This window comes from Taurulus bubalis (assembly GCF_910589615.1).
Source record: "Taurulus bubalis genome assembly, chromosome: 12".
In the NCBI taxonomy this organism is placed as follows: domain Eukaryota; kingdom Metazoa; phylum Chordata; class Actinopteri; order Perciformes; family Cottidae; genus Taurulus; species Taurulus bubalis.
This window is the reverse complement of record NC_136600.1, coordinates 16469458-16495056: the sequence shown is the minus strand read 5'-3', so window position 1 is coordinate 16495056 and position 25599 is coordinate 16469458. Positions and strand designations below refer to the sequence as shown.

Genomic DNA, 25599 nt, shown 5'->3' with positions numbered 1-25599 from the left:
TATCCCTGAGATCTCCTCTGTGCCCACATACGCGACCCACGGACCCATGCGCACACGCACACGCGCACACAAACCCCATGCAAGGCCATAAGTCACCCTCTCCACACCACCTCCCTCCTTCTACACACACACACACACACACACACACACACACACACACACACACACACACACACACACACACACACACACACACACACACACACACACACACGTACCCATGTCATCGCTGATCTTGTTCCACTGACTCCGCCCTGTTGACTGAGCTAACTCTACCATTCACTCTGTTTCCATACATTCCCCCTCCCCGACTCCCTCAACGACTCCCCCTCCAATCTTCTGTCACTACAGCTGTGTGTCAGCTGTCGGCCTGTCCCAGTCTAGTCGGATAGATGAAGCCGAAACACAGAGGGTCTACAGGGAAGACAGCCTGGCCTCTCTGTCTCTCCCAGCTGTCACTCCCACTTCAGCCTTCCACTTATCATGAGGTTTCTTTCCTTCCCTCTTGCTTCACCACTGGTAGTCTTCCTTGAACACGTCTCAAAAGTAAAATATGCACGAGGCATAGAGCAGGGAAATGTGCTGATTTCTTTCACATATTCTGCATCACATATCAATGTCCTATGTTATTTTTAAAAGATGCGTTTGTTTCTGTAGGTACATCTAGCTTAAACTAATTCAGTCCAATATAACAGTCTTGTAATAAAATCCGACCTTCATGATGATCCTTTTGGAGGCTGTAGTTGGTTTATTCATTGAATTGTGTTGCGTTATACTGAGAAATGTTGCTATTAATTTGTCCATCCAATTTATATTAATGAGGATGACCTACATTTTCGAAACGCCTCTCTGTATATCACAACACAATTCAACAGCACCACAAACTACAGCCTTTGTAATGATCATTAGTTGAATCCCCCTCCCACCACACCCTCCCTCGCATTATAACCTTCATGAAGGTAGGATTGCATCACAGGACTGTTGTACTAGACTCCATACGTCTTAATGTACCTTAGTGTAGGTGTTTTAAGCTTCCAAGGATCTTCAAATTCACTCAACATCACATCCAAAATGTCTGTGACATGGTTATGAGCAAGTCATTTACTTTGCTCTAACCTTTCAGGGACTATGTTCACATCTCCATTAACTCAAATACTTTGTCATCGGTCCCTCTGTCTCACTCATTGGCTTTAATTTCTCTAATCTTCGCAGCTTCATCTGTTTATTTATTCCAAACAAGCCTCTCTGTCTGGGTGCTCCAAATTATACTTTGTGCCATACAGAAGGGATAAGAAATTCTCTCTGCGTAAATGGAGTCGGCTAATTACACCATCTTCAAATACTGTTTGTACCTTTTCTAAAGGCAGCAAAGTAGTATTGTTTCACCACATTCTGCTGCCAGAGAGAAGAACACATTAGTGTGTGAAAGTTTAATAACTTTGTTATATGGTGCTGTGCTTGCTCCACTGGGGTTTGATCCACTGAGCTCAGCATGCAAAGTGTAGAGAAACAAATGACTGTGAGATATGCAATGTGCTTTAGACTAAGAGGATTTGATTGAGGGAGTTGAGTTAACGATGGAGAAAGTGAGCCAGGACCTCAACAGCCTCAGGCTATAGAGTAAGTTTGTGTGTTTGCATAATGAATATACAGGCATGAAAATAAAAGCATTTGTGGTTTGATGGTGGTTGGTGCATTTTCGACAAACACAGTGAAGAATCCTAAAGTGAATGTAAATTTAAATATCTATCTTTCTGCGACAGGTATGCCTGTGGACATCGGTGCGTCTCCGGACAGGTAACCAGGTGTGTAGCTGCTGTCATGGCCTTGCCAACCCTGCGTCTGTTTCCTGTCACCATGGTCACAGTCCTGGTGGCGCTGGTGTCGTCTTCTGAGGACCATGAGTGGGACTTTAACCCAGGTAAGATGTCATATGGGTAAACCCAAATTCTGTTCTTTTACTGTTCTTCCCAAAAAGAATGCCACATTTAAAACAGCTTGGCAGTTGGCACATTACAAGTTTTTATTACCGCAAACTCTCACAAAGCCCTTCCCCTCTTTTTACCCCTCGCGTCCTCGCGTCCACGGGGCACAGCCACCGTCCGTCCTGCTGCTCCGACATTCTCAGATCAGTAAGGCTCATTCTCTGTCCGCTATCAACAGGCTATCCTGTGTCCGCTCCCTGTCTGCCAGCCAGTTGTGTCGTGTGTAATGGGAGAATGAGAAAGCTCGCCTCCCCCTCCCTCTCTGCTTGCCAAGACCGCTAATGCACAGGCAGCTCATGAAAGTGTCAGTCAAATCGTCGGGGAAGGGAGTGCATGAGGGGATAGTGAATGAGAGCCAACCAGGTGTAACCAGAAGACTGTTTGCAGCGCGGTCGACCTTCTGCTTGCAGCAGCTAGACTGTAAATGTGACTCGGCTGCTAATATTGATCATTATTTTAATGTTGTAGTTTTTTTCAACTACTCATCGCTTAGTTGACAACATTTGAGAAACTGGAACCATCAATCAAATGTTTGGATTTATAACTCTTATGATGAATAGATTATCCTAATCGGAGCTAAAACAATCACTCGATTAATCAATTATTCAATCAACAAAAACGTATCTGAATATTTTTTTTAATCAGTTCAACCCATTTTTAGGCATGTTGGCAGTATAGCTCTTGTGATGGCAATATTCTCTGTTGAGCAACCAATACATTTATTGACTAATTATGTCTGCACTGGATTAGATTAAAAAGAAACGGTTGGAGATGGATGAACAGACTGTGTGTGTGTGTGTGTGTGTGTGTGTGTGTGTGTGTGTGTGTGTGTGTGTGTGCGCGTGTGCGCGTGTGCGTGTGTGCGTGCGTGCGTGCGTGCGTGCGTGCGTGCGTGCGTGCGCACACACACACACACACACATATTGTCCTTTGAAACAACTGAATCAATCTCGACAGTGTGAACAGGAAGGTTAGGTGTGTGGGCCAAAAGTTTTATAAAAAAATGACAAGAGAAAGTAAAAGCAGAGGACACACGGAGCGAGAGACGATGAGAAGATTACAGATGGCGGGGTGTTGACTGGCGATGTGTGGTGATGATGATGTAATAAAATGGGCACCTGTCTGCTGTGTGTGTGTGTGTGTGTGTGTGTGTGTGTGTGTGTGTGTGTGTGTCTCTCTGCTGCAGGGTTTTTAGGGGTTTGTCATTCAGCCCAACATTCCTGTTCGCTGACTCAATGACAGAAACTGAGTTAGATGCCCACCCACACCCGCCTCTTTCTGTCACCCTCAGCCTCCCTCCATATCACTGTCAGTCAGTACCCCTTTCCACTTTATCACTCCCCAAACCCTCCTCAGCCACTCATCCTCCACCATCTCCTCCTCATGACTGACTTCAGAGCGGATAGCTGCGTTGTTGGGTAATCCTTGCCTGGGACCGTGCTATCTGGATCATTTGATAATGCTGCTGCTGGACCCGAGTCAGAGCCGATATCTGAGACCTGTCTGTGTTCGTTCATTTGCCCTTGGTTTCTTTCTCTCTTTTGTTCTGTTCCGGCATGTTCCCTGAGCAGTGGTAACCGTAACAGGAGCTGTGCAGGATCGCTGGAGCCCTGAGGAGGTGGCTTTGTGTGGGGAAAAAATAAATAAAACCGGAAAGGTGTAGTCTCAGAGGTCACGTTATCTCACAGACACTGGATACACTATGACTTCAGATGAATTTTTAATGACTATCTTTGCTGTTGTTACTTTTGACAGGACAAAAGGGATTCACAGGAATAAGTGATGCAAAACGCTGCCATTATGTTTCAAATGAACTCATTAGTACAGAATCTCCCCGAGAGATTCTGTAATAAAATAACAGAGGACAGGAACATTTATTGTGGAGTTTGGTATTTTATTTTTCTTCCTCAACGCTGTCTGTGTGGTTTATGAAGCATTAAGTCCGGAAGTTTTCCCAGGGATGACATAACAACTTTATGCTGCGTGACCAATAATGGCTGCTGACGTTCAAATGGAAATATTAAGTTTCCCTTGGACATGTTCTCCATACGAATGAGAATGTTGCTCATGTGTCTCTCTCCCACTTTCTCCTTCTCTCTTTCACTTGCAGCTCAGTGTCGTTACGCCCTCGGGATGGAGGATGGCACTATCCCAGACTCTGACATCACTGCCTCCAGCGCCTGGTCAGACTCTACTGAGGCCAAACATGGAAGGTAGGAAGTGTGTGTGTGTGTGTGTGTGTGTGTGTGTGTGTGTGTGTGTGTGTGAGGTAGAAAGTTACTAAGTACATTATTCCCACCCAGTAATCAAGTGTAATTTTCTCTTGCTGTACTTTGCGTGGTTACAGTCTGAAAACTGTAATTCTGCTTTAAAAGTAACGTATCATCAGGCTGATCACACCCAACGTCCCTGCTGCCCTGTTGCACCTGTAACCACACCCTAAAGTGATGTCACGCCGTACTGTGCACACGTCTACATCACTGCAGCGAAGGGAAAAGTTAACCTCTGACGGTCCAAAAGCACTTGGAGCTGGTGATAACATGCTAGATTTTGTTTTAATAAGATGTTTCATTTAAAGGACAATACCATTTTGGGATAATGCAGTGCAGACTTTTCAAATCAGTTTGCAATTAAACTGCATGACCATGAAAGTACCATTAATGCAGACTGGATGTTTACTGTGATGGTTTACACAATTCAAGTAAGTTTCAAGAGTGTGCTAATTGGTGTTCGTACTATACAGAGATGAAAGGAATTGTGTGCAACAGAAGTACATTAAGATTTCTAAAGCTTAGCATTATGGTTCGTAAAACGATTAGCAAAACCACAGATGAAGCCCTTTTTTAAGTTTGGCTTGCAACCTTTCAGCCAGTTCACAAAGCTTATTCGCTACATAATTGTTGGAAGGTACTTGATGGGGTTTATTTCATTGCCTCGTCCCAGATCTTTGAATCACTGCCCACATTTGTTCAGCACTTTATATTTAATAGAATCTGTTATATGTATTTTGTCTGATTTATTGACATTAAAACATTATGGGTTATAATGTCACATTGACCACGTTTAGTCAGAGTGGCCGTCAAATGAGCTACTGCACTGTTCGTTGGGGCAACTGATCTACTTCTACTGGAGTAAACGTTAAGTGGACTAACAGGATCAATTACACATTCCAATACAGGAACACATACACATATCACTGTGGACTAATGGGTTTGTCTGCATGCTTTATCTTTAGTCTGTTTGCACCACGGTTAAGTAATTTGTCTAATGGATCATGATAAAAGATGATGGTGTGTCTTTGTAAAACCTACTGGGTTATTACATTCCCACCATGTCTGCCTGGCAGTGAAGTCAGATATATAAATGAGCTAAGTCAGAACTGCTATACTTAAGTCGGGCATTTGAGAGAGTGTGTGACCACGACAATTGCACGTCCCCACAACATAATTCAATACATTTTAGGGTGAAGACTTCTTTCAACTTTAGGGTAAGGTTTAAGATTGGGTTTTTAGTTATTGTTCGGGTAAGTCTCTAGGAAATGTATGTAAGTCAATGTAATATCCCCAATAGTCATGAAAACATGAATGAGTGTATTTTAATTTGTCTCCATTGGTCTGTAAGGGCTGGGTCTCTTGGCTGAGTGTCTAACCATATGGAAATGATTATAAGGCTGAGCTTTTTTTAAGAGACATTGGGGGGAGACGGGAAGAGAAAACAAATGAAAGGTGGATCACTGCGATGGTGTGCTGAAAGCTGCAGAGAAATTAATCTGAAAATGGGGTTTGAGGGAAGGTGCAGGGTTAAGGGAGGGTTGCAGAGCTGGTAGGTATTAAATGGCTGTTATTACTCTGAGGCAGTGAAATATCAGCATAGTGTGAGGGAGTGGAGAAAAGTTGGAGGGAAAAGCAGAATTGAGAACAAGGTGAAAAGGATGAATTGTTGGCTGGTATTTAGGTAGAAAGCAAAAGAGGAATGGGAAGACAATGAGGTACTTGGCAGAACAGCGTGCTGTATTCTTAACCCTGCTGACTGGTGAACGGTGGACTGACCTCTGCCCTGCCAAATTCTTCCTCTCCCCCTCCTCATCCTCAGGACACACTATGTGCAGCACTAATGTGTTGATATCATCTTGCGGTTTGCGGCTGCATGATCTCACCCACGAGGGGACTTGTTGAAATACTGTCAGTGTGACAGTGGCGCTAGTGGATATAGTTATTTGTTTTGGCGGTCTGAGCAGCAGCTTTCATTTTGAGAGAAGCACCGTATTGGTCGGAGCGTTGTTGTGGCCTGGCGACGGTTCCAAAGCTCCTCATGCGAGTTTGTCCAACATCACGGACGCGCCAAGCTTGTGGTCTTTATGTGGCCAGTATGTGGTGGCAGTATGGACTTTTCTTCTCAAGCTAGATTGAGGAAGGTCACACAGAGTGAAAATCTTTTAGCGGTGCACGTGTGTGGTCGTGGCCGGCCCGAGGAGATCGGTCCTGATGTTCTACATCTTGTTGTGGGGTTTGAAGAGAGTCATTTTCACTCTGCCCCTTTCATCTCTCATGCTGTCTGTATTTTCGTGCAGTCTCTCTCTTTCTCTCGCTCTCTCTCCACTGATTGGTGTGCGCCTTAAGCCATAGCCAGGATTTTCTCTTTCAGACGCCATTGCCCCATTTATATGTGAAAGTTTGGCTGCTGTGCAATCAATAAGTGTGGTGGTAGAGGAGGGTTTTTATTGAATTCTCAGCGGTATCCCTGAGTGTTGGTGGCACAGTTATTATTTCAACATTTCTTAGGCAGTTTTTTTTTCTTCTCATTTTGTTATCCAACATTAATAAGCCTTTGTTTGTCGCAGGTTGAGCACTGGAGAGGGGGATGGAGCGTGGTGTCCTGCAGGAGCCGTATTCCCCAGTGGATCAGAATACCTTCAGGTCAGATACTCAGTTTACTCTGCTCTGATTCACACAGTTACATTTTGGAAGTAGAGCAGTATTGTTTTCCAAAAGAATAAGATTTCATTATTGTCTGTTATTTTGTGATTATGAAGCTGATATAAATTGTTGTTGGGAAAATTATAATAGTCTTTAAAGATTCACTCAGGGCCATGCTTTGGAGTGACTCATCAGCTATGATGAGTTGAGAAAAACACTATATTTAGTTATTGCTGAGAGTTAGATTGATATCACTGTCTGTCTCTCTGCCCGCTGAACATGAAGCTCAAGCCAGAAGGCGCTTCGCTTAGCTTAAAGACGGGAGAGGATGGTGCATCTTATCAAAAGAACAGAAGGAGATCTTTAAGTCCTATTGGGCAACCAGCTTCTACTGCACAACCCTATTTCCCAAAAATGATAACCTACTCTTTTAAAACTACCTTCACATATCAAAATGTGACGTATTAAACTTTCTTTTTTTAATGAATCTGTTTGTCTGTATTTTAGTGAGTGACGAGTGTTTTGATATTCTCCGTCTCCTGCAGGTGGATCTGCACAAACTCCACTTCCTGGCTCTGGTTGGTACCCAGGGTCGTCACGCCGACGGGCACGGCCAGGAGTTTGCCCGCAAATATCGGCTCAGCTATTCCCGAGACGCAGTGAAATGGATCACCTGGAAGGATCGCTGGGGCAAGGAAGTAAGCAAGCATGGTCTTTTAGTTTTGTTTATTACAGCAAGGCCCACTGCCCCTTTCACAAGTACTCTGATGAAGGACGGCAGCCATTTGAATGCCGTTATTTAAGCTTTGGGGGATCAAGGAACTTACAGTTGAGACCGATGCTCCATTATTGATAGAAAACAACTCAATGTCCCGTGGCTGTTTTTAATATGATGTCTTGTTAAACAGAGGGCTGGATTATTCATCTGCTTTTGATTTATTTATCATTTATTGGCAATGCACCAGCTAAACTCTGTCCACTAGCTTTTCTGTTTGGACTAAATCTGCCTTCACTGCCTGAGCTTTCAACACTGCAATGAGGGCTTACCTCGTGCAGATAAAGGCATCGTACTGTGTTTGGTAAATGTCCAATATTTTCTTTGGTGACTAAGTTCTGCACTGTGTTTTGCACAACTTCTAGATAGCATGGGAATTTAGACCTCCAACAGCCAATGTTTCAGGGATGGAATCACACCGTTTGTTTTTCCCTTCCAGTTATTATTTTAGGACATTGCCAAGCAACAAATATTCAGACATTTCCAGCCAATGTAAATCTTTTAGTGTGAACTGCGCCAATAAAAACTACCAGAGGCTCACGCTCGAAGATCAGTCCTTCTTTACACTTTTGTGTTTTTAAGAAAAAGTCAGTGCATACGAGTTCCCCTTATCTTAAAAGAATTTGAAGACACGCTGAATGAAAAGTCAGAGCCATGAGGCGAGATTCATCCAACCCCTCAGCAATGGACTGTGTGATTTGATATGTGTACCTCTTGCCCCTAGGTGGTGTCAGGGAATGAGAACACCTATGATGTGGTGCTGAAAGACCTAGGCCCTCCCATAGTGGCCCGCATGGTGCGTTTCTACCCCCTGGCTGACCGAGTTATGAGTGTTTGTCTTCGGGTGGAGCTCTATGGTTGTCTTTGGAACGGTAAGTGTTTGTGTGGAAGTGAGAGACATGAAGAGATCACCGAAACACAACATCTTTCTTCTTTTGTTGTTACTTATTGTTATTCATATGATCTGTGTATTCTAGGATATGCCCCCCCAAGACCTTGATTTATCAGATCACATTTCATATGGGGAAGGTGACTGAGGTCACTATCATTTTAAATGTATTCAAATGGTACAAAGGGGATTTGTAACGATTAATAGTGTGTTTTCGCCATACGTCCAATGCATTGATTTGAGGCATTGCATCACATTAACAGCCCTGCTGAGTTTTTTCCAGTTAAAACAAGCCACACAGTAATAAATTGTATTGGTCTCCATGCGCAACACTGACAAGCTCAGTATTTATGGCTGTCTCACCTCCTCTCCTGCCCCATCTAACTCCCTCAGACGGCATCAGGCTGCCTGTAAATCATAACTGTCACAGAGGCCAAAAAAGCCCCAGGTCCTGATCTGTGTCTTCAGGGAGACCATCTTTCTAAAATGAGCTCTAATGTGCATTCAGTGCAGCTCCGTTCACCCACAATCCAGAGATTATACAGGATTCAGAATGTCTTCAGAAAGTTTTACACACATTCCGTCTCTCATCTCATCTCATATCAGATTTGATGGCGGCACAGTGTCTTGGCTGTGTTTATTGTTCTACATTCAGTGTCCTGCACTCCCTCACCCAAGAAACACACATCTAAGTGCATAATCACATCCACAGACACTCATGTATGTGTAAACAGAGAATACTGCACGCATACTGTAAATGCTATGTGAAGCGTTGTTTATTGTGGGTAGCAGAGCAGCGGGCTGTTGCTGACGTCACCTCTGTTCTCGTGGAGCGGGCTGATTAGCTGTATATTGGGGCAGAGAGGCTTGAATTTCTCCGGTAAATGTTGTGTGGGCTGTTCAGACCCGTTCTTCGTTTGTTTTACTACTTAAAAACAGCTATAGCCGTTTCCCCGCGGCAGGGATTACTGTTTAATGTTGACTCAAGAAAACGTGTAGCTGCTCATGACGAATATATTAAGTTTCACATGCAGCTTGTGCAGGTCTTTCTCCTGAATAGAAAAAAAAAAAGTTCAACAAGTATTGAATATTTGTATGTGTATCTGTGTTACTCAGATGGGTTGATAGCTTACACAGCTCCACTGGGTCACGTCATGCATATGTCTGGCATATCTGGCATGCCTGTCTATCTAAATGACACCACCTACGACGGGAGCACCGAGCAAGGGTAAGATATTCAGAATGTCTTTGGCTTTTTTTTCTTCTTTTTATTACCATTTCTATGTTTGAGTAAGTATCTCATCTCCATACATTTCCTTAAACTGCTCCTTTTTGGATTTTGTTTTCATGGAAATGCATGATGAAACCGACGTGGCCATGGGTGTAAAATTGCAACACTGCTTTTGCAAATATTATCACAATAAACATTCACACGTTTTACGGTTGGCAACGTGGAGTGACTCAGTGGAATACCAAAATCTTCTCTGCAGCGCTCATCACATCTGTTCGCACTGAAGTGGGGTCTCAGGCAAATCTTTTCTTGAAAGAAATTCTGGCCTAATCGAAAGGGAATGTCGTTTTTTTTATTTTTTTAGTTGCTCTGGGATTTGAGGCGCGTTTCCTGACCGTAATGTTTTGGCAGGGAGCAAAGAAGGGCTGAACTAGGAATTGATGGGGGTCCTCTCACTTGCATGGGCTGTGTGGGTAATGGGACTGAAATGTTTTGCTAGCGGGTGAGTTAACACGTTTGATGTAATCCAGACGTGCTTTAAGCAGATGTGTGTGTGTGTGTGAATGTGAGTGAGTGAGTGAATATATGTGTGCGAGCTTGTTTGCATGTGCATCTATGTTTATATGCTTATTTATGCATCTATGCATGCCGGTACATGAATACATTTGTAAATGGAAAGTGACAGATATTTCTGCACAGAGCTGCATGTTAACCCATCCAGTGTTTGTGCAGGATGCAGTTTGGAGGCCTGGGTCAGCTGTGTGACGGTGTCCTGGGAGGAGACGACTTCATACAAACGAAAGAGCTGAGGGTGTGGCCAGGGTACGACTACCTGGGCTGGAGCCGGGAAGCCCTTGGGCAAGGCAGCGTGGATATTGAGTTCCACTTTGAGAAGCCACGTGTCTTCCACAACATGCAGGTAGGCAGTGAAAGTTTGCGTGACGGTGCATGTGCTGTTGTCTGTGAATGAATGTGAGAGGGTTATGCAGGACATTACTATCCCCCTGGAATCTCAGGCAGCATGGAGCTGCCTGTAAATCAGAGACGTCATTGAGGCTAAAAGCCCAGATTTCCGGTCTGTCCTCAGGGGTCTTTATAAAACAAGCTCTGATGGGGATTAAGAGGCACTGCAGCTCAGTTCGTCCACAAGTCACTGAAGCCAGAACATATGCAAAATCTATAGACTGTCGAGTTTAATGCACATTCAGTCTTTTATCTCACCGCTTGTCAGATCTGATGACGATGTCTCTCTAGTGTTGCGAGTAAATTAATGTCAGTGTTATGTGGGATTTTGTTCTTAGTCTTTGCAACAATGACTCAAGAACGCCTCGTGGTTGAAATTTACACGGCCGAGGACCTGAGGTGTACGTCATTCCCCTCTCTGCTTTTTATTGTCTGCATATGAACGGCCAACTGTCCAGTAGACGGCAGAAGTGCCAAAAACTAATTTCAAAGATAAAGATTAGTTCACAATGCAATCTTTCTTGATATACCACTTGTTCCCCCTTTATAGGAGATGGTTTGATTTTAAAGCACCTTGATGCATAAATCTGCATATATCAAAGTAAAACTGATCATATTTAACTCCTTGATGTTTTAAAATGAGATCCTGTGTGTTTCGTGAAGACCAGTATTCTGACCCGCTTGTTAATTAATACCCATATTTGGTTAATTAATTACCTCATTAGCACAAGAAAAGCATGTCGTACTGATTATAGCAGGACATTAGGCTGATTGTTTCTTTGAGCATCTGATGAAACTCTCTAAGAAGCATAGTTATGTGTCTGCCATCTGCAGCCATTTAATTAGTTTTAATGTGCCATTGTTTATCATGGCTTGGCTGTCTGGGTGCAACCAAGTTGCGTCACAGTTTGTTTGTCTATGTGGCTTTTGGGGTTAGTTTGTGGACCAACAGGGGGGAAGGATTATATAAAGCAACCCAGTTTGAGTTATAACTGTCTCGTTTGACAGGGGTTGGAATGTTGGTTTGGGTGAGAGTCGCCCGATATATGTGCATATTGAACAGCATGAATCCCTAGTCAGTTATAAAGTTATCTTTTAGAGGTTTGGTTTTGACTGTGATCCCAAGTTTTGGAATGTTCTCTCTCAGCTCTTTTTTTCTTCACATTGTCGTTATTTTTCTAGTGTTTCTCAGTTACCTTTTTACTCTTTCCCAGCGGCATTCCTAGTGTTTTTCCAAGGCTTATCCTGTTTTTCCAGCCTTTTCCCCTGTGGTTTTCCCTCACTAACCTCAGCTGACATGCACCGTTATGCTGGGCTAGCAGAGCGGATATGTCAGACATACAGGTCAAATAAATAAAGAGTGGGAACCTGAACCTAACTCTGGCTTGTATTGTCTCTGTCGTTCCTTAACCTGCACCTAATCACTCTCCCAAAGGGAAATCTGCTCTTTTGACCTTTTGTTAGTCGTAACCTGCACTTCCTACAGGACCTTTAACAGGACCCCAAATCTATGTAAAGATTCAGTTCTGTCCTCTGGGAATTTATGCAAAACCGTTCTTTGTAAGCTCATGAGGGAGGAAAAATTAAACAAAAAGATCAAAGGGAACTCATGAATGTAGGTTGGCTTTATGATGAAACAAGCAAAACGTAATGAATGCAGTGTTATGCTCTCAAATTAAGTTTTACGCAGGTCATTGGAGCTGTTTTCACAAAAGGAGTAGTGAATTACTTCGGTTCTGTTGACTTATTAGTCCCCCACCACTAGCATCAACATACAATACATACCCCAACCCCTATTTATGTCCCTTTTCAGATAGAATCAGTTACACGCCAACTCAGCATCTGGTGCAGCTGTTCTTCATGCCTCGTTTGTGTGTGCGTGAGTGTGTACATTTACATGTGGGTTAGGTTAGAGAGGCCGGCCTCGCAGTAAGTGTGAGGTTAATAGTTAACCTGTCAGTGCAGCCTTCGCACCACCCTTTCTCTCTTAGCGGAACAGAACCTCCCTCCATCGGCTTACCGGTACTTTTCTATCGCTCAGATCTATAGTTTTGACCTCTCGTTCGCTTATTTAATCACCCTCCTCATCCTCTATGTCCCTCTCTCTCTTCTCCTTAAGCTCCTATTCCTCCTTAAGGCCACAATGTCTCCTTGTAGATTAGATCTCGGATTCTCCTCTCTTTGGCCTTGCCTGCTTGTAAAAAGCAGGAAAGATGTATCATCTGCTCCCCTCCATCGGTCTTCTGTCACACACTTTCTTTTCCTGCATCCTTTCTTTACCCCTCCTGTGTTCTAATTTTGTTAATTTGTAGTCTTGCTCAGCTCTTAAGTTTTGCCAAAGCAATTACGTTTAAACAGGATGAGAATGTGTCATTCATTTTGTGTGTTAACTGAATCTTTATGTGCCCCTTCGCGAATAATAAATGAACAACGCAAGAGGGAAATAATCAGGTGTTTGGATATTTAAAGGACAACATCATGTATCTCTTCATCTGTCCTCTTTCTATTGCCCTCTTTTGTCTCCCTCCTCTAGGTGCACAGTAACAACCGCCACACTCAGGGCGTGCGAGTCTTTGGCAAGGTAGAGTGTCTTTTCAAGCCTGGCATCCTCCAGCCCTGGTCCCCTGAGCTCACTCTGCCCGTGCCCCTTGAGGATCTAAAAGACCCCTCCTCACGGCCCATCTTCCTTCCACTGGGCGGCCGGCCGGCTCAGATCCTCCGCTGCAAATTCTACTTTGCTGACCGCTGGCTCCTCATCAGTGAGATATCCTTCCTTTCTGGTAGGAAACAGAAGCAACCACTTTATGCCACACATATTTTATCAACTATGTCCAGCACGGTCCTGGAGGTCCAGTAGAGATTTGGCTGTGCCCACACAATGGCTAAATATAGACAGCCGCAACAGGAGAGGAGATAACTGAAACAGATTGTTAGAGGGGGTGTAAATCCAATCAGCATTCTTCAAATGTTCAAAGTAAAAGTCAGGAGAGACTCAGAATCACAACTGTTTGCTTTTTATTGATTGAATGTGTAAAGGCAGGGATTCAACAGAAGAAATAATGCTGATGTTCTTGACAAAAAAACATTTAAAGGGTAAAGCGTTGTATCTGTTATTCTTTTTACCCTCCTAAATTAAAAAAATTAGATTCAGAACCTGTTTTTCCCTTTCATTCTGCTCTCTTCCTTACTGTCCTGTTTATGGACTGGAAAAGACCCACGCAGAAAACACAAAGGGGTTTTTGATGTCTTCTGCAAAGACAGGATTTGTGCGTCTCTGATTGGCAGTCAGATAGAGGACTCCTCTGCTGCTCTCCGACTGAGATTGCTGTTAGTTTTAGCGTACTAAGAATCAGCAAAGTGCTCCTTAATCACACTGTACTCGGGTAGCTAAAATTAATTGACCCAGCAGTGATCTGGCATGTCAGCTACTGTCACTAAATCTCTCAGCCTAATCTTCTTATATGGGACAGCTGATGTTGCTATTAAAACCAAAACAGCCATGGTTGGTTGGCCAGTTAATTTAGGGATGCCACTGTAACAGTTTGCCAACACAAAATCATTCAGATTAGCCATATCCCATAAAACATGATTAATTTTCATTAAATTGTCTCCCCCGCTCTTTCTCCTTTTCTCTTTACCCAGAATCATATGAGGAGGATGCAACAGAGAAGGATTCATTTCTTACTAATCTTCCCAAGATTCCTACCACCAGTTCCTCTCCTTCTCCTGTCAACCTCACTTCCTCCTCTCCCACGTCAAACCACAGCTCCTCCAATACCACTGCCGGCCCATCTGGTGAGTCCTGCTGTTCCTCCTCTTCGTCTTCATCCCCCTGCTCTCCACCTCCACATCTCCTTGTATTTACTATCTTCCTTTCCACCAACCATTCCTTCTTTCGTCACCCACCGTGCTCCTTCTTTTACATTTCTGCTTTCTCTAGCCTCTCTAATTCCCCTGATCTCTCTCTCATCACCTCTAGTCTCTCTGCCCATCTCTTTCTCTGCAGTTGTGATGAGTGTGAGCATGTCGGCAGTGTGTCTAAACCATGTGTCTAAAGCAGAGCCAAAGGCAGGCAGTGCCAAAGGAGGCCCATGTCTGACGAGCCGCCCTCTTTATCACAAGCTCTGCAATCCTTTGGCTTTGAGCCAAACATTTGCTCAACGCCGGATGCTTATCTTATAGATTTCATTGTACTGTAAAGGGCAGGAGAAATCTGGCTTAATATTAAAGGTCAAATGTTTCAATTTTAAATTCTTGATATATATATATTTTTTTTAATCATCTCAGTCTGGCTTTTAAAAAGTTGGTGTGAACATTGAGTGATTTTGATTTACATGGATGACAAGCCAAAAGAGACTCCTGACTTCCTCTCCTCATCACCCTCTTCTGAGTCTTCACCTCCTCCTCTCACACATTCCTCCTTTGTCCATCCCTCGCTCCTCCAGAACCCCCCACCTCCTCCTTCATGATGGACACCACTGGTAACTGGACGCTGTCAGGTGAGAGAGCAAAAAAAATAACAAATGAAATAGACCGAGCAGATGAACCGAGGGACGAGAGCTAACTGCTCTGGCCCTCCTCAAGCGTCTTAAAACTGTCCCACTGCTCAGTAGAGTGGAGGAAGTATAATGGAGGAGTGGTTGCAGGGGCAGGCTTTGGCACTGGGCTCTGTCCCCTGAGTTTGAAGATATACAGCTGTCGGAAAAAACACTAACACAGCTAAAGTACATCATATTTATGTACAATAACAACATGGCTTCCTGCGGTCTCACAAACTGCATGTTTTTTTTGTCGGGTAGCTGGCTCTGTTCTACACAGCTTAACAATAGCAGGCTTTTTAAAAAAACTGGAAATGGGTTTTCTGTGTCGTGTATGCTGCTTTGTCCTTGTTACTGGCTTCGGTTGAACGGCTTTGTTTGGGTTTATTTATTACCTGCATGGTGTCAAACTGACTGGGAGAATTGTTTTGACAACGTGGTGGCTTGTAAATGAGTGTGTGCTTGCAAGTGTGTATTTATGTATACACATGAAAGCATAATGTCATGTGTGCCAGTTTTTTGGTTTTGAGTGTCCATATAGCATTTTGTCGGAGCGCCAGCGTCTTTTATACAAATAATTTCCCCAATGACAAGAAGGCAATATGCGGCCACATATTGTTGCCTAGAGAAATGCTACACCAAGCGTTTGTTTTCAGAGTGCACCCTTTTTTCTTTTCTTTTTGGCAACCGCTTATAGTTTAAAATCTCTAAACTTTTCAAAAAGGCACTATGGATGAAGACCCGCCCCCACTGCGCCTGCCAGCACTTTTCGTGACATGGACACTCAACCTTAACTGAGCAATCATTACAAACTGTCACTTATTCTGTTAAAGTTGTTTGAAGAGTTCAGTTCCATCCTTCATTCAAATAGCTTGCCACGTTTGACCTGGGGGGGTGAGAGACACCCCTGAGAGAGTGCGTGACTGCACCGAAAGAGCTAATGCTCACAGACTGAACTGTGCATTAACTCATGCCAGCATGTTAACACACAGTGAAATGGACAGTGATCTATACAGAGCTACAAATAACACCAGGTTGCAGACAATCAAGCTCATACACATACAAAAACGTAACATTTGCACCTATGTTTTCCTCCTCAAGATGCCGAATTTGGTGCCAACACTCCAAGGGCGGGGCTTCCTGTAGCCAAGGATGACCGTAGTAATACAGCAATTCTGATTGGCTGCCTGGTGGGCATCATCCTTCTGCTGCTGGCTGTGATAGCTGTCATTCTGTGGAGGCAGTACTGGAAAAAGATACTGGGCAAGGTGAGTCAACATGCAATGTTTGATCATTATTCAAGCAGCCACTTTTTTTGCCGTTGGTAATTTGGCTGTAACTAGTAGTTGGCGGCACAGTTTTGCACAGTCTCCTCACAGCAAGAGGGTGACTGGACTCATGTGGACACAAGTTCCTTGCCCGTAGGTGCGAATGTGAGCATGAATGGGTGTCTGTATGTGTCAGCCTTGTGATTGCCTGGCAAACCCCGCCTCTCGCCCAATGTCAGCTGGGATGAGCTCCAGTGAAGGATAAGCGGTTACAGATAATGTATGGATGTAACTAGTGAAGTCTTGTATTTAGTAGACATCATTTTGGACCATCTATCTCTTTCTGTTACCACCCAAGTGCAATAGAAGTCAAATTAATGTTGTTTGTGTTGCTCAAAGATCTAAATCTGCTTGCTTTTATAGAAACAATGGTTATTCTGAATCATCCACAGATCTTTCTGTTAACGACTTTCTACAGAATAAATAAGCCTAAATGAGAAAATGTATTCTTGTGTGATTAGGCTGAACTGTTTCCTTAACCAGATTTAAATGATTGATAACAACTGCCAGTCTTTTGGCAGAGCACCACTGGATTTCCATCTGGATGTGAATTGTTTAAGATTAGAGGCAGTTTCCACAGTTTGATCACCATCTGCTTTAGGAATTCAAATGATACATTTACACTCGGTGCCAGTTTATAAGATACAAGTCGGTCGAACTGATCCAAGTCTAAAACAATAGCCTTTTATAATGTTCAGTCAGAAAAAGAGGTGTTGAGAGGTAGTGTTGTGTTATACTGCGAGGTGTACATGCTTATGTAGCATACCCTCATAAATATATATACGGCTTGGACATGATAGTAGATGCAGTGGACTCAACACTCTCTGAACATGGACAGGGTTTATTGTAGGACCACATCTTGTATTTCCTGCATTACCTATGAATCCTCTGCCCTCCCAGGCTCAGGGGAGTCTATCCAGTGATGAGCTCCGGGTTCACCTGTCAGTCCCCTCGGACAACGTGGTCATCAACAACACACACAGCTACTCCAGCCGCTACCAGCGCATCCACACTTTCCCCGACGACCGCGACCATGAGAGGGAGGGAGAAGGAGAGTATCAGGAGCCCAGCGCTCTGCTACGGCCAAGGGATCCCAGAGACAGCACAGGTTAGTTATGGAGTTACAGAGTTATGGAGTCCATTTCTAGATATGACAGGGTCAGTTGTTTCTGTCTGTTTAGTCCAGAGAATACACATTTTGTTTAGCAGCGTGATGTAGAAAAACATGCCAACATGCAGTAAAACCGTCCACATGCTAAATACATGTGTACAGAATAGAAATTTACACAAATATGTATGTGGTTTGTGAAGTCTGCATGCTTTTCATTTGTTGAGCCTATCGATTATCGATGAGCAAACTCATGCACAAAGGGGAAGCAACAGGAGAGAAAATGTCGCCTGCATATCAAGAAACATTGGCCTCACAATGTATTTTACCACACCAAACAAAAGTAAACCAAACCAAACACCCCGAGAGGAAGAGTGCCTCCATAAAGATGCACAGCGCAGAGGGGAGCACAAAAGGGCTATTGTTCTGAGAAAAGGGAGGAAAAAGAAAAGAGGAGTAAAGAGAGAAAAGGCATTCCTTCGCTTGCATTGCACCACTGGAGGTCTGCATGCCGTCTTTTATGAGGCGCCTGTGTGAGTTTAAAATAACAGGAGAAACAGAAACATTATTGAATCCACTGTTTCTTGTTATGTTTGTGAGAGTTGTGTTAACTTTGCCTGTTCTTGCTTTGCTCTTCTGTTCTGTGCTCGTGTCAGTGCAACCCATCCTCCTCCTCTTGTATTATAATGGACATGCTAACACTGTCATGCTAATGGTTGTTATCGTGTTTCGTTGGATGTGTGTGTTTTGTGTCATGTGCCACTTTGTGTGATTCAAATCATGCCTCCTGTGTGCACCGCGCCTCGTCCCGTACGTGTTTGTGTGTGTGTGTGTGTTCTGTTAAACAACCCAGCCTATCACCTACTCCTGTCAGATCACAGAAAAGGCTTGAGACCCCGAGTTGTCCCCAGCACCTCTCAGACTCAGGAAAAGAGCCTCAATGTGCCCCAGGGTAAGAGACCTCAGACTGGGCCGACGCAGGCAGGAGGCGGCCCTTCCCCTCTACCTACCTACCTACCTACCTACCTACCTACCTACCTACCTACCTACCTACCTTTCGGGGCGGTGGCTTTAGAAGTGCTCTCGCAGCCGCTGCACAAAGCGATGCTTCTGGGATATGATGTTGATGACGAAGTCTCTTTTGCATGCGTCTGACCTTCATCATCCCGCCTGTTACTTACATAATTAGTCACTCTTTTACTCACCACTCCAAATAACTTTGTTTGAAGGGATAGTTTGGTATTTGGGGAACTGTAGTAATTTTCCAACTTCCCCTGAGAAGTACAAACCCACAGACTGCTTTGTTGAGCCGGCATGGCTCTGTTGAAGTCTGACTGTTGGTTCATCAGTTTGTTCTCGACTGACTCGACAACTGTTGAATGAGTCAACATGAATGTTGGACAGGTACCCAGTGGATGAATCCTCTTGAATCTGATGACCTCTAGCTCCATCATTGGGTTTTAATTTGTTGAATACCTGAAAACTAATGGAGGGTTTGTACTATGTTTAGTACTAATCAGCAAATGTTAACGTGCTTACGTGGTAAACTTAAGTGGTTAACATGGTAAACATTATGACTGTTTAACAAAAACATACGGACATTGTTGGGATGTGAGGATCTTGGCATGCCGACATCAGCATTTACCTCAGAGCCCCGCTCTGTGAATCTGGAATAAAAAAAGGCACTACTTAAAAAGAAAATGGCCATTGCTGTACATTTTAAGGGTTGTGTACTAAGTGGGATACGTGTTGGCCTGGTGTCAACAATCTTTGTATAATATTTTTATGAACACTGCATCGATCTTACAATGCAGCATTCCCATTTGTGGCTGTCTGCGTTATCATTTTAACAAGGTTGTAACAACTTGGTATTCAGCCACACTCCTCACAAGTCTTTGACTTATGAGCCTGTCAGAGCCTCATTGAAGCTGATTTTGTTAAGTTGTTACAGCTTTTGTAAAATTAAATCTTGAAATGTGCAAGTACAGCAGTAGATTATTTTTTTAGTTTAAAGAAAGTAGAACAGGTCAATACAATGTCCCGGAAAGATTCATCCATCACAGTTATGTGCTTTTTTTGTGATTTGGATACCTGCTGTGATCAGACGATCAGGAATTAAGGTTTTTATTTTTGTCATGAAATTCCCTCAAATCCAAGCTATCTCTTTTTCTTTGTGATAGCATGCGATTCTCTCACTAACTAACAAATAGTCTTGAAGCAAAACAAATCTGTTTTTAATCACAGAGCTCTTCTAATCTCTCCATTTAATCCACCCTGTCTGTCTCTTCCCCCTGCATTCAGCCTGTGGTTTGGACATGGACATGGAGAAGGGTTTCCCCCCCACTCAAGAGGAGCCTCCTCCCTACCCCGGCTCTCCTCCGTACCCCTCCCTGTCTCCCCCCGTTTCTCCCCCACTGCCTCCCAGCGTTCCTCATTACGCTGAGGCAGACATAGTGAGCCTGCAGGGCGTCAGCGGTAACAACACCTACGCCGTGCCCGCCTTGGCCTCCTCGAGCCCCGGAGCAGACGGCGCCCCGCTGCCGGAGCTGCCGCGCCAATATCTCATCTTCAAGGAGAAGCTGGGAGAGGGACAGTTTGGAGAAGTGAGGAATGACCTGACATGTGTGTGTGTGAGTGTGTGGAGGGAGGGGTGGTTGTGCTTTTAACAATGTCTCTATTTATTTGGTTAAAGGTTCACCTGTGTGAAATCGAGAACCCTCAGGACCTTCCCAACTTGGAGTTCCCCTTCAATGTGAGAAAAGGTCGCCCTCTTCTGGTCGCAGTGAAGATCCTGCGCCCGGACGCCTCCAAGAATGCTAGGTCTGTAACATTATACACAGCTGAGCCTGGCTTCATTGTGGTTCACACTTCTTTCCACTTTTAAGGCTCATCTTGAAATTAACTGAACTGCAGTGTTACATGACCCCATTGAGTTTTTAAATGTCCTTGTCACACTTCATACCCTGAGGAAAACTAGTTAAGTTGAAATGCGTCAACAGCCATGATTTAGTAAAGGATTTTTAACTTACAATCAGAGGGCCTTGGGTGTTTTTCAGACAGCCAACTAATACAAAGGACTTCCTCCAAATGGAAGCTGGACAGTCCTTGAGAACTTAGGTAGTTTCAGGGAATATAAAATATATACCTTTTTAATTAATAATGTACCATTTTTGTTTTAGTAAATCTTTCTGCTAAATTATTACTTTCAAGGTGATAAAGAGAAGAATGTGGATTTCAAAACTTTCAGAGAACGCAGCCTTCACATACCATATCATCTTATCAATGCCTCATAGATAATATGTTGGTTATCAACTGCATGACATGACTGAGATGTTCAGCAGAAGCAGGGTTGAAATTCTTTTCATCTGTCAAATACGATTCTAATATTTCTCACGTTTTAGACTTGATTTGGTCCTCCACCCTCTGAAAAAATAAAATACCTGGGCATCAGTGGTTTTCTAGATGTCTGACGCTCGTCACCAGCTGCTGCTTACTTTGGCTCTCTGCCCTTTTTGCACTGGGCAGATAACTCTCCTATCTCATGTGAGCTTATGTGGTTAGTGAGAGCGAGAGCAACACAAACATATTGACCCGCAAAACAAATCGATGCGGAGGACAGCCGCAGAGAGCTGCAGACGGGGGTGTTGATTCAAATGATATATATTTTACATAAGGTCTAAAATCAGCATGTTTCCCTCTTTATCTGTCCTGTGCGATATCCCTTCATCTTGGTCCCTCCTCGGCCTGGTAGGAACGACTTCCTGAAAGAGGTGAAGATCCTGTCTCGCCTGAAGGACCCGAACATCATCCGCCTGCTGGGAGTGTGTGTGAGCAGTGATCCGCTCTGTATGGTCACTGAGTACATGGAATGTGGAGACTTGAACCAGTATCTGTCCCATCGAGTGCTTCTGGACAAAACAGGACTTTCACATAACACCGCGACCATCAGGTAAACCAGAACTGTGCACACAAATCGCACATATCCTCCGATTTAGATAAACACACAATCAAAGTTTTGATTTATTCATTCATTATTCCCTCTATCTGTCATCTGTCATCTATCCCCCCCCCCCCCCCAGTTATCCGGCCCTCATCTCCATGGCCAGCCAGATTGCATCAGGAATGAAGTTCCTCGCCTCCCTCAACTTTGTGCACCGGGATCTGGCCACCCGTAACTGTCTGGTCGGGGGAGAGAAGGGTGAGAGCGGAGAGGATCAGGGAGGCGAGCGTCACATCAAGATAGCTGACTTTGGCATGAGCAGGAACCTGTATGCAGGAGACTACTACAGGATCCAGGGCAGAGCTGTGCTGCCCATACGCTGGATGGCCTGGGAGTGTATACTCATGGTGAGAGGACAGGAATGTGTGTGATGGTTGCAATGCAGTATGTCACACTGTTACCCAGGATCAACTATATGATATATTACAACAATAGATTTTATTTTATTTTTTAATCCTGGAGTTTGTTTAAATTTGAGTAAGAAACTGGTCAAATTTGAATAAGAAAAAACAATTCTCCTGTGAGCATTTTTATAATATTATTTGCATCATGTAAAATACAAACTACTTTAGAGGGAATCTGAATGTTTTACGGGGAGTTGCTCTGGTTTGTATGTGCAACAAACAGGAGCATGTTTACTGTAAACCTTGGTAGTCGGTGTCTTTGTGGAGCAGGAAATGCAACCTGTAGATCCACAGAGACATGAATCAAGGGTACATTTGTTAAACCCCTTCGGTTTTGTTTAAAAAAATACAACAAACATCAACGGTAAGAAAAATAAATGAGAATGTGTAAAGTTTAATAATGATCATCCCATACCAATAATTTGTCATCCTATGGTAATGATGCAGATAATCATTTTGATAGTGGAGGAGATTATGATGTTATCTGTGTGGTTGTATGTTCCCAGGGCAAGTTCACCACAGCCAGCGACGTGTGGGCGTTCGGGGTCACTCTGTGGGAGATGCTGAGCGTTTGTCAAGAGCAGCCGTACTCCAACCTCACAGATGAACAAGTCATCGACAACGCTGGCGAGTTCTTCAGAGACCAGGGCAGACAGGTACAGCAGACGGTCTGGAGTACGAGTGCTCAGCTGTTTTATTCAGATAATAACACGGCTGACTTCAAACTCCATTTCTGTGGCGGTTCATGATGATGTTCTGATATTCAGTTTTTCTGCAGGAGGACCAACAAGAAGTGAAATTAGTGATAATAAATATGGTACAATAAAGATTAATTTAGGTATTTGTCAGTTGAAAACTGGTGGACTTTATCACCTGTTTTCTTATTATTTGTAACCTGTTCAAAATAAATCTAAACGGGTATTTTAAAATAATGTCTCAATCAAACATTCCCCACCTTCTCTCTCTCTCTCTCTCTCTCTCTCTCTCTCTCTCTCTCTCTCTCTCTCTCTCTCTCTCTCTCTCTCTCTCTTTCTCTTTCTCGCTCTCTCTCTCTCTCTTGCAGGTGTATCTGAGCAGGCCGGCTGTGTGTCCTCAGGGTCTCTACGAGCTCATGTTAAGCTGCTGGAACAGAGACTGCAAGCTCCGCCCGTCCTTCATCGACATCCACTCCTTTCTTACCGAGGACGCCATGAACATGGTGTAGATAAAGAAACAGAAGGAAGAGAAATGCAACGCTAAAGAGGGGAAACGCCTCGTACGTTTCTGCATCCTTGCTCCAGTGGGGAAGGTGTGGTGGAGGTGCTGCGCAGCAGATGAGAGGGGAGCCTGGGTTGCTCGCTTTTATATTTGTACTTTTTTGGGTGGATGGGGCTGAGACACCGCTGGTTCGGTTTATTTCCACATCAGACCCCCAACCTCAAAGGCAAAACTAACCCCAGCTTTAGACGGGTAGGAGTCCGAGCTACATTTCACGGGTGATGGGTGCAGTCTGCATAGGAGCTTTCTCTCCTCTCAGATACTTTATTATTAGGGGGCTTTGTGTTACTGGTGACTAAGTGCTGTAGAGTTAAGGACACAGGAAGCTGCTGAGGCTAAGTGACTGAAAAGGCTCCAAACTACGATCATAGCTAGCTAGGACATGAACACTTAATGTTTCATGACCTTTACGTATCCATCATAAATGCTACATGCAGGGTAACGGGTGAAGGTGCACATGAGACACAAACTTGTCTGAACAGCACACCTATTGTTTAGACATGAAAGTGCATGTGCAGGGATTGTCTTAGTATTTATAGTATGTATAACCTAATGCACACATTTTAGTCGAAATCAGTACGACTATTTCACGCTGAGGCACAAAAAATGATAATTTGACCAAAAGTCTATGAAAAGATTTTCAGACTGATTGATAACTTTCGCCAATCCTCTATCTCAACCCAAAAAACGTACACGGTGACCCTCATCCACAGCTGTAACTCCAAGTTATTGTGGACTAATGTGAAATGATGTGGACCAGACAACAGCAGCATTTCTGCGATGCAATTACATCAGGTATCACCCCCCCAACCCAAGTTGTAGTTAAAAAAAGTCCAAGCGATTTTTGAAGCCCATCTTGAAGCCACAGAGAGAAGAACTGTACCTCTGGTGCCAAATGGACTTCTAAAACCTGAGGAAACGGGCACAGAAGAGGAGGGTCTGCTGCTGCCGATGTGATGTGACTCACAAACTGGAACGTTTTTTCCATGCAGAGAGACAATACTGCCATCTGGTGCAGAGGCCGGGACATCTTCAGATGTTTTGGCATTTTGTTTTTGTATCTGGCAGCGACCCAGACACAACGGATTGATGACAAATTCCACAACCAGCTGCACTTTAAATCCTACATGCATATCCCTCCTCTCTGCGAGGGGCCTGAAATGATTCCTGGCAATGTGGATTCTAATGCATTTCACCTGCAGTGAGTTCAGTTTTTTACCAATGAAGATCAAAATTCAGGATCGTCTGTCTTCCTTGTTAAATCCTCTCCCTACAAGGCATTGCCAAACCATGAGATGTAAAATATTATTTAAAAAAAATGGAATGGCACCATGAATTCATCTCATTTTAAATGTATGACAACCTTTTTGTTCGGTGTGTTGAGATGAGTTTACTCATCGGATAATCAATCGTCGCTCATCCACATGCGTTACCGTACTCCACAAACACACTGTTACGGTGTTACTCAAACAGAATTCTGGGAGTTCTGACTTTAGTGTGAATGTCAACATCAACCTCTGCATTTTCCCATGTTAATACATTAAGCTGACTGCGGTAGAATCAATGATATCTACCTTACTGATTGTAAAGCACTGTAAATCAGTCCTGAGGTGATTAAGAGTATCAAGTAATACATGTTTACTGATTGACAATGGTTGTGCCATTTGAGTCATTTTTGATACACTGTAGTTCAACTAAACCCATATTTTTATATATACTTTATGTACTTAGACACTCCTTGATGTCTGATTTCGTCCTTTGTGTCTTTTGAGGTTGAGCATAATAGTATGTACATATTTTAAGAGCAGAATTGTAATTTCCTTTACTAATATATGGAAAACTCTTTGTAACATTTGGGGTCTTCTGTATCTCTGTAGAACGCTTGCTACCTTGATGCCATGGTAATTCATCGTTGTCTATTTTTGTAGATGTTTTAATAAAGTTAACCTTTTCAAAAAACTCAAGATGGCTGTGACTATTGATTTGCCATTATCGATTAATTGTTTGGTTAATAAAACATTAGAAAGTAGAACATTTGCCATTCATATTTTCTGAGAGCCCAACGGTGATGTCTTCAAATTGCTTGTTTTGACCAATAGTCTAACACACAAATATATTTAATTCACAATGATATGAAACAGAAAAGAGGAACTTCATTTTCCTTGATTGATAAGTATTAATACAGTTCATATTCTGTCGCTCTTG

General features: G+C 43.5%; 1 protein-coding gene across 1 annotated transcript; it reads left to right on the top strand.

Annotated features, from left to right (window-relative positions):
• Positions 1 to 1821: 1821 nt before the first annotated feature.
• ddr1 (discoidin domain receptor tyrosine kinase 1) lies at positions 1822 to 25344 on the top strand (the record flags this gene model as incomplete). Its single annotated transcript, XM_079227804.1, is given in 18 exon segments — positions 1822 to 1921; positions 4096 to 4198; positions 6826 to 6901; positions 7447 to 7599; positions 8401 to 8548; positions 9682 to 9793; positions 10529 to 10715; positions 13293 to 13539; positions 16314 to 16399; positions 16401 to 16565; positions 17526 to 17733; positions 18566 to 18685; positions 20035 to 20336; positions 20426 to 20553; positions 21485 to 21682; positions 21813 to 22080; positions 22644 to 22793; positions 23201 to 25344. Coding segments are annotated over 18 exon segments (2892 nt in total). The 3' UTR covers positions 23342 to 25344.
• Positions 25345 to 25599: the final 255 nt, after the last annotated feature.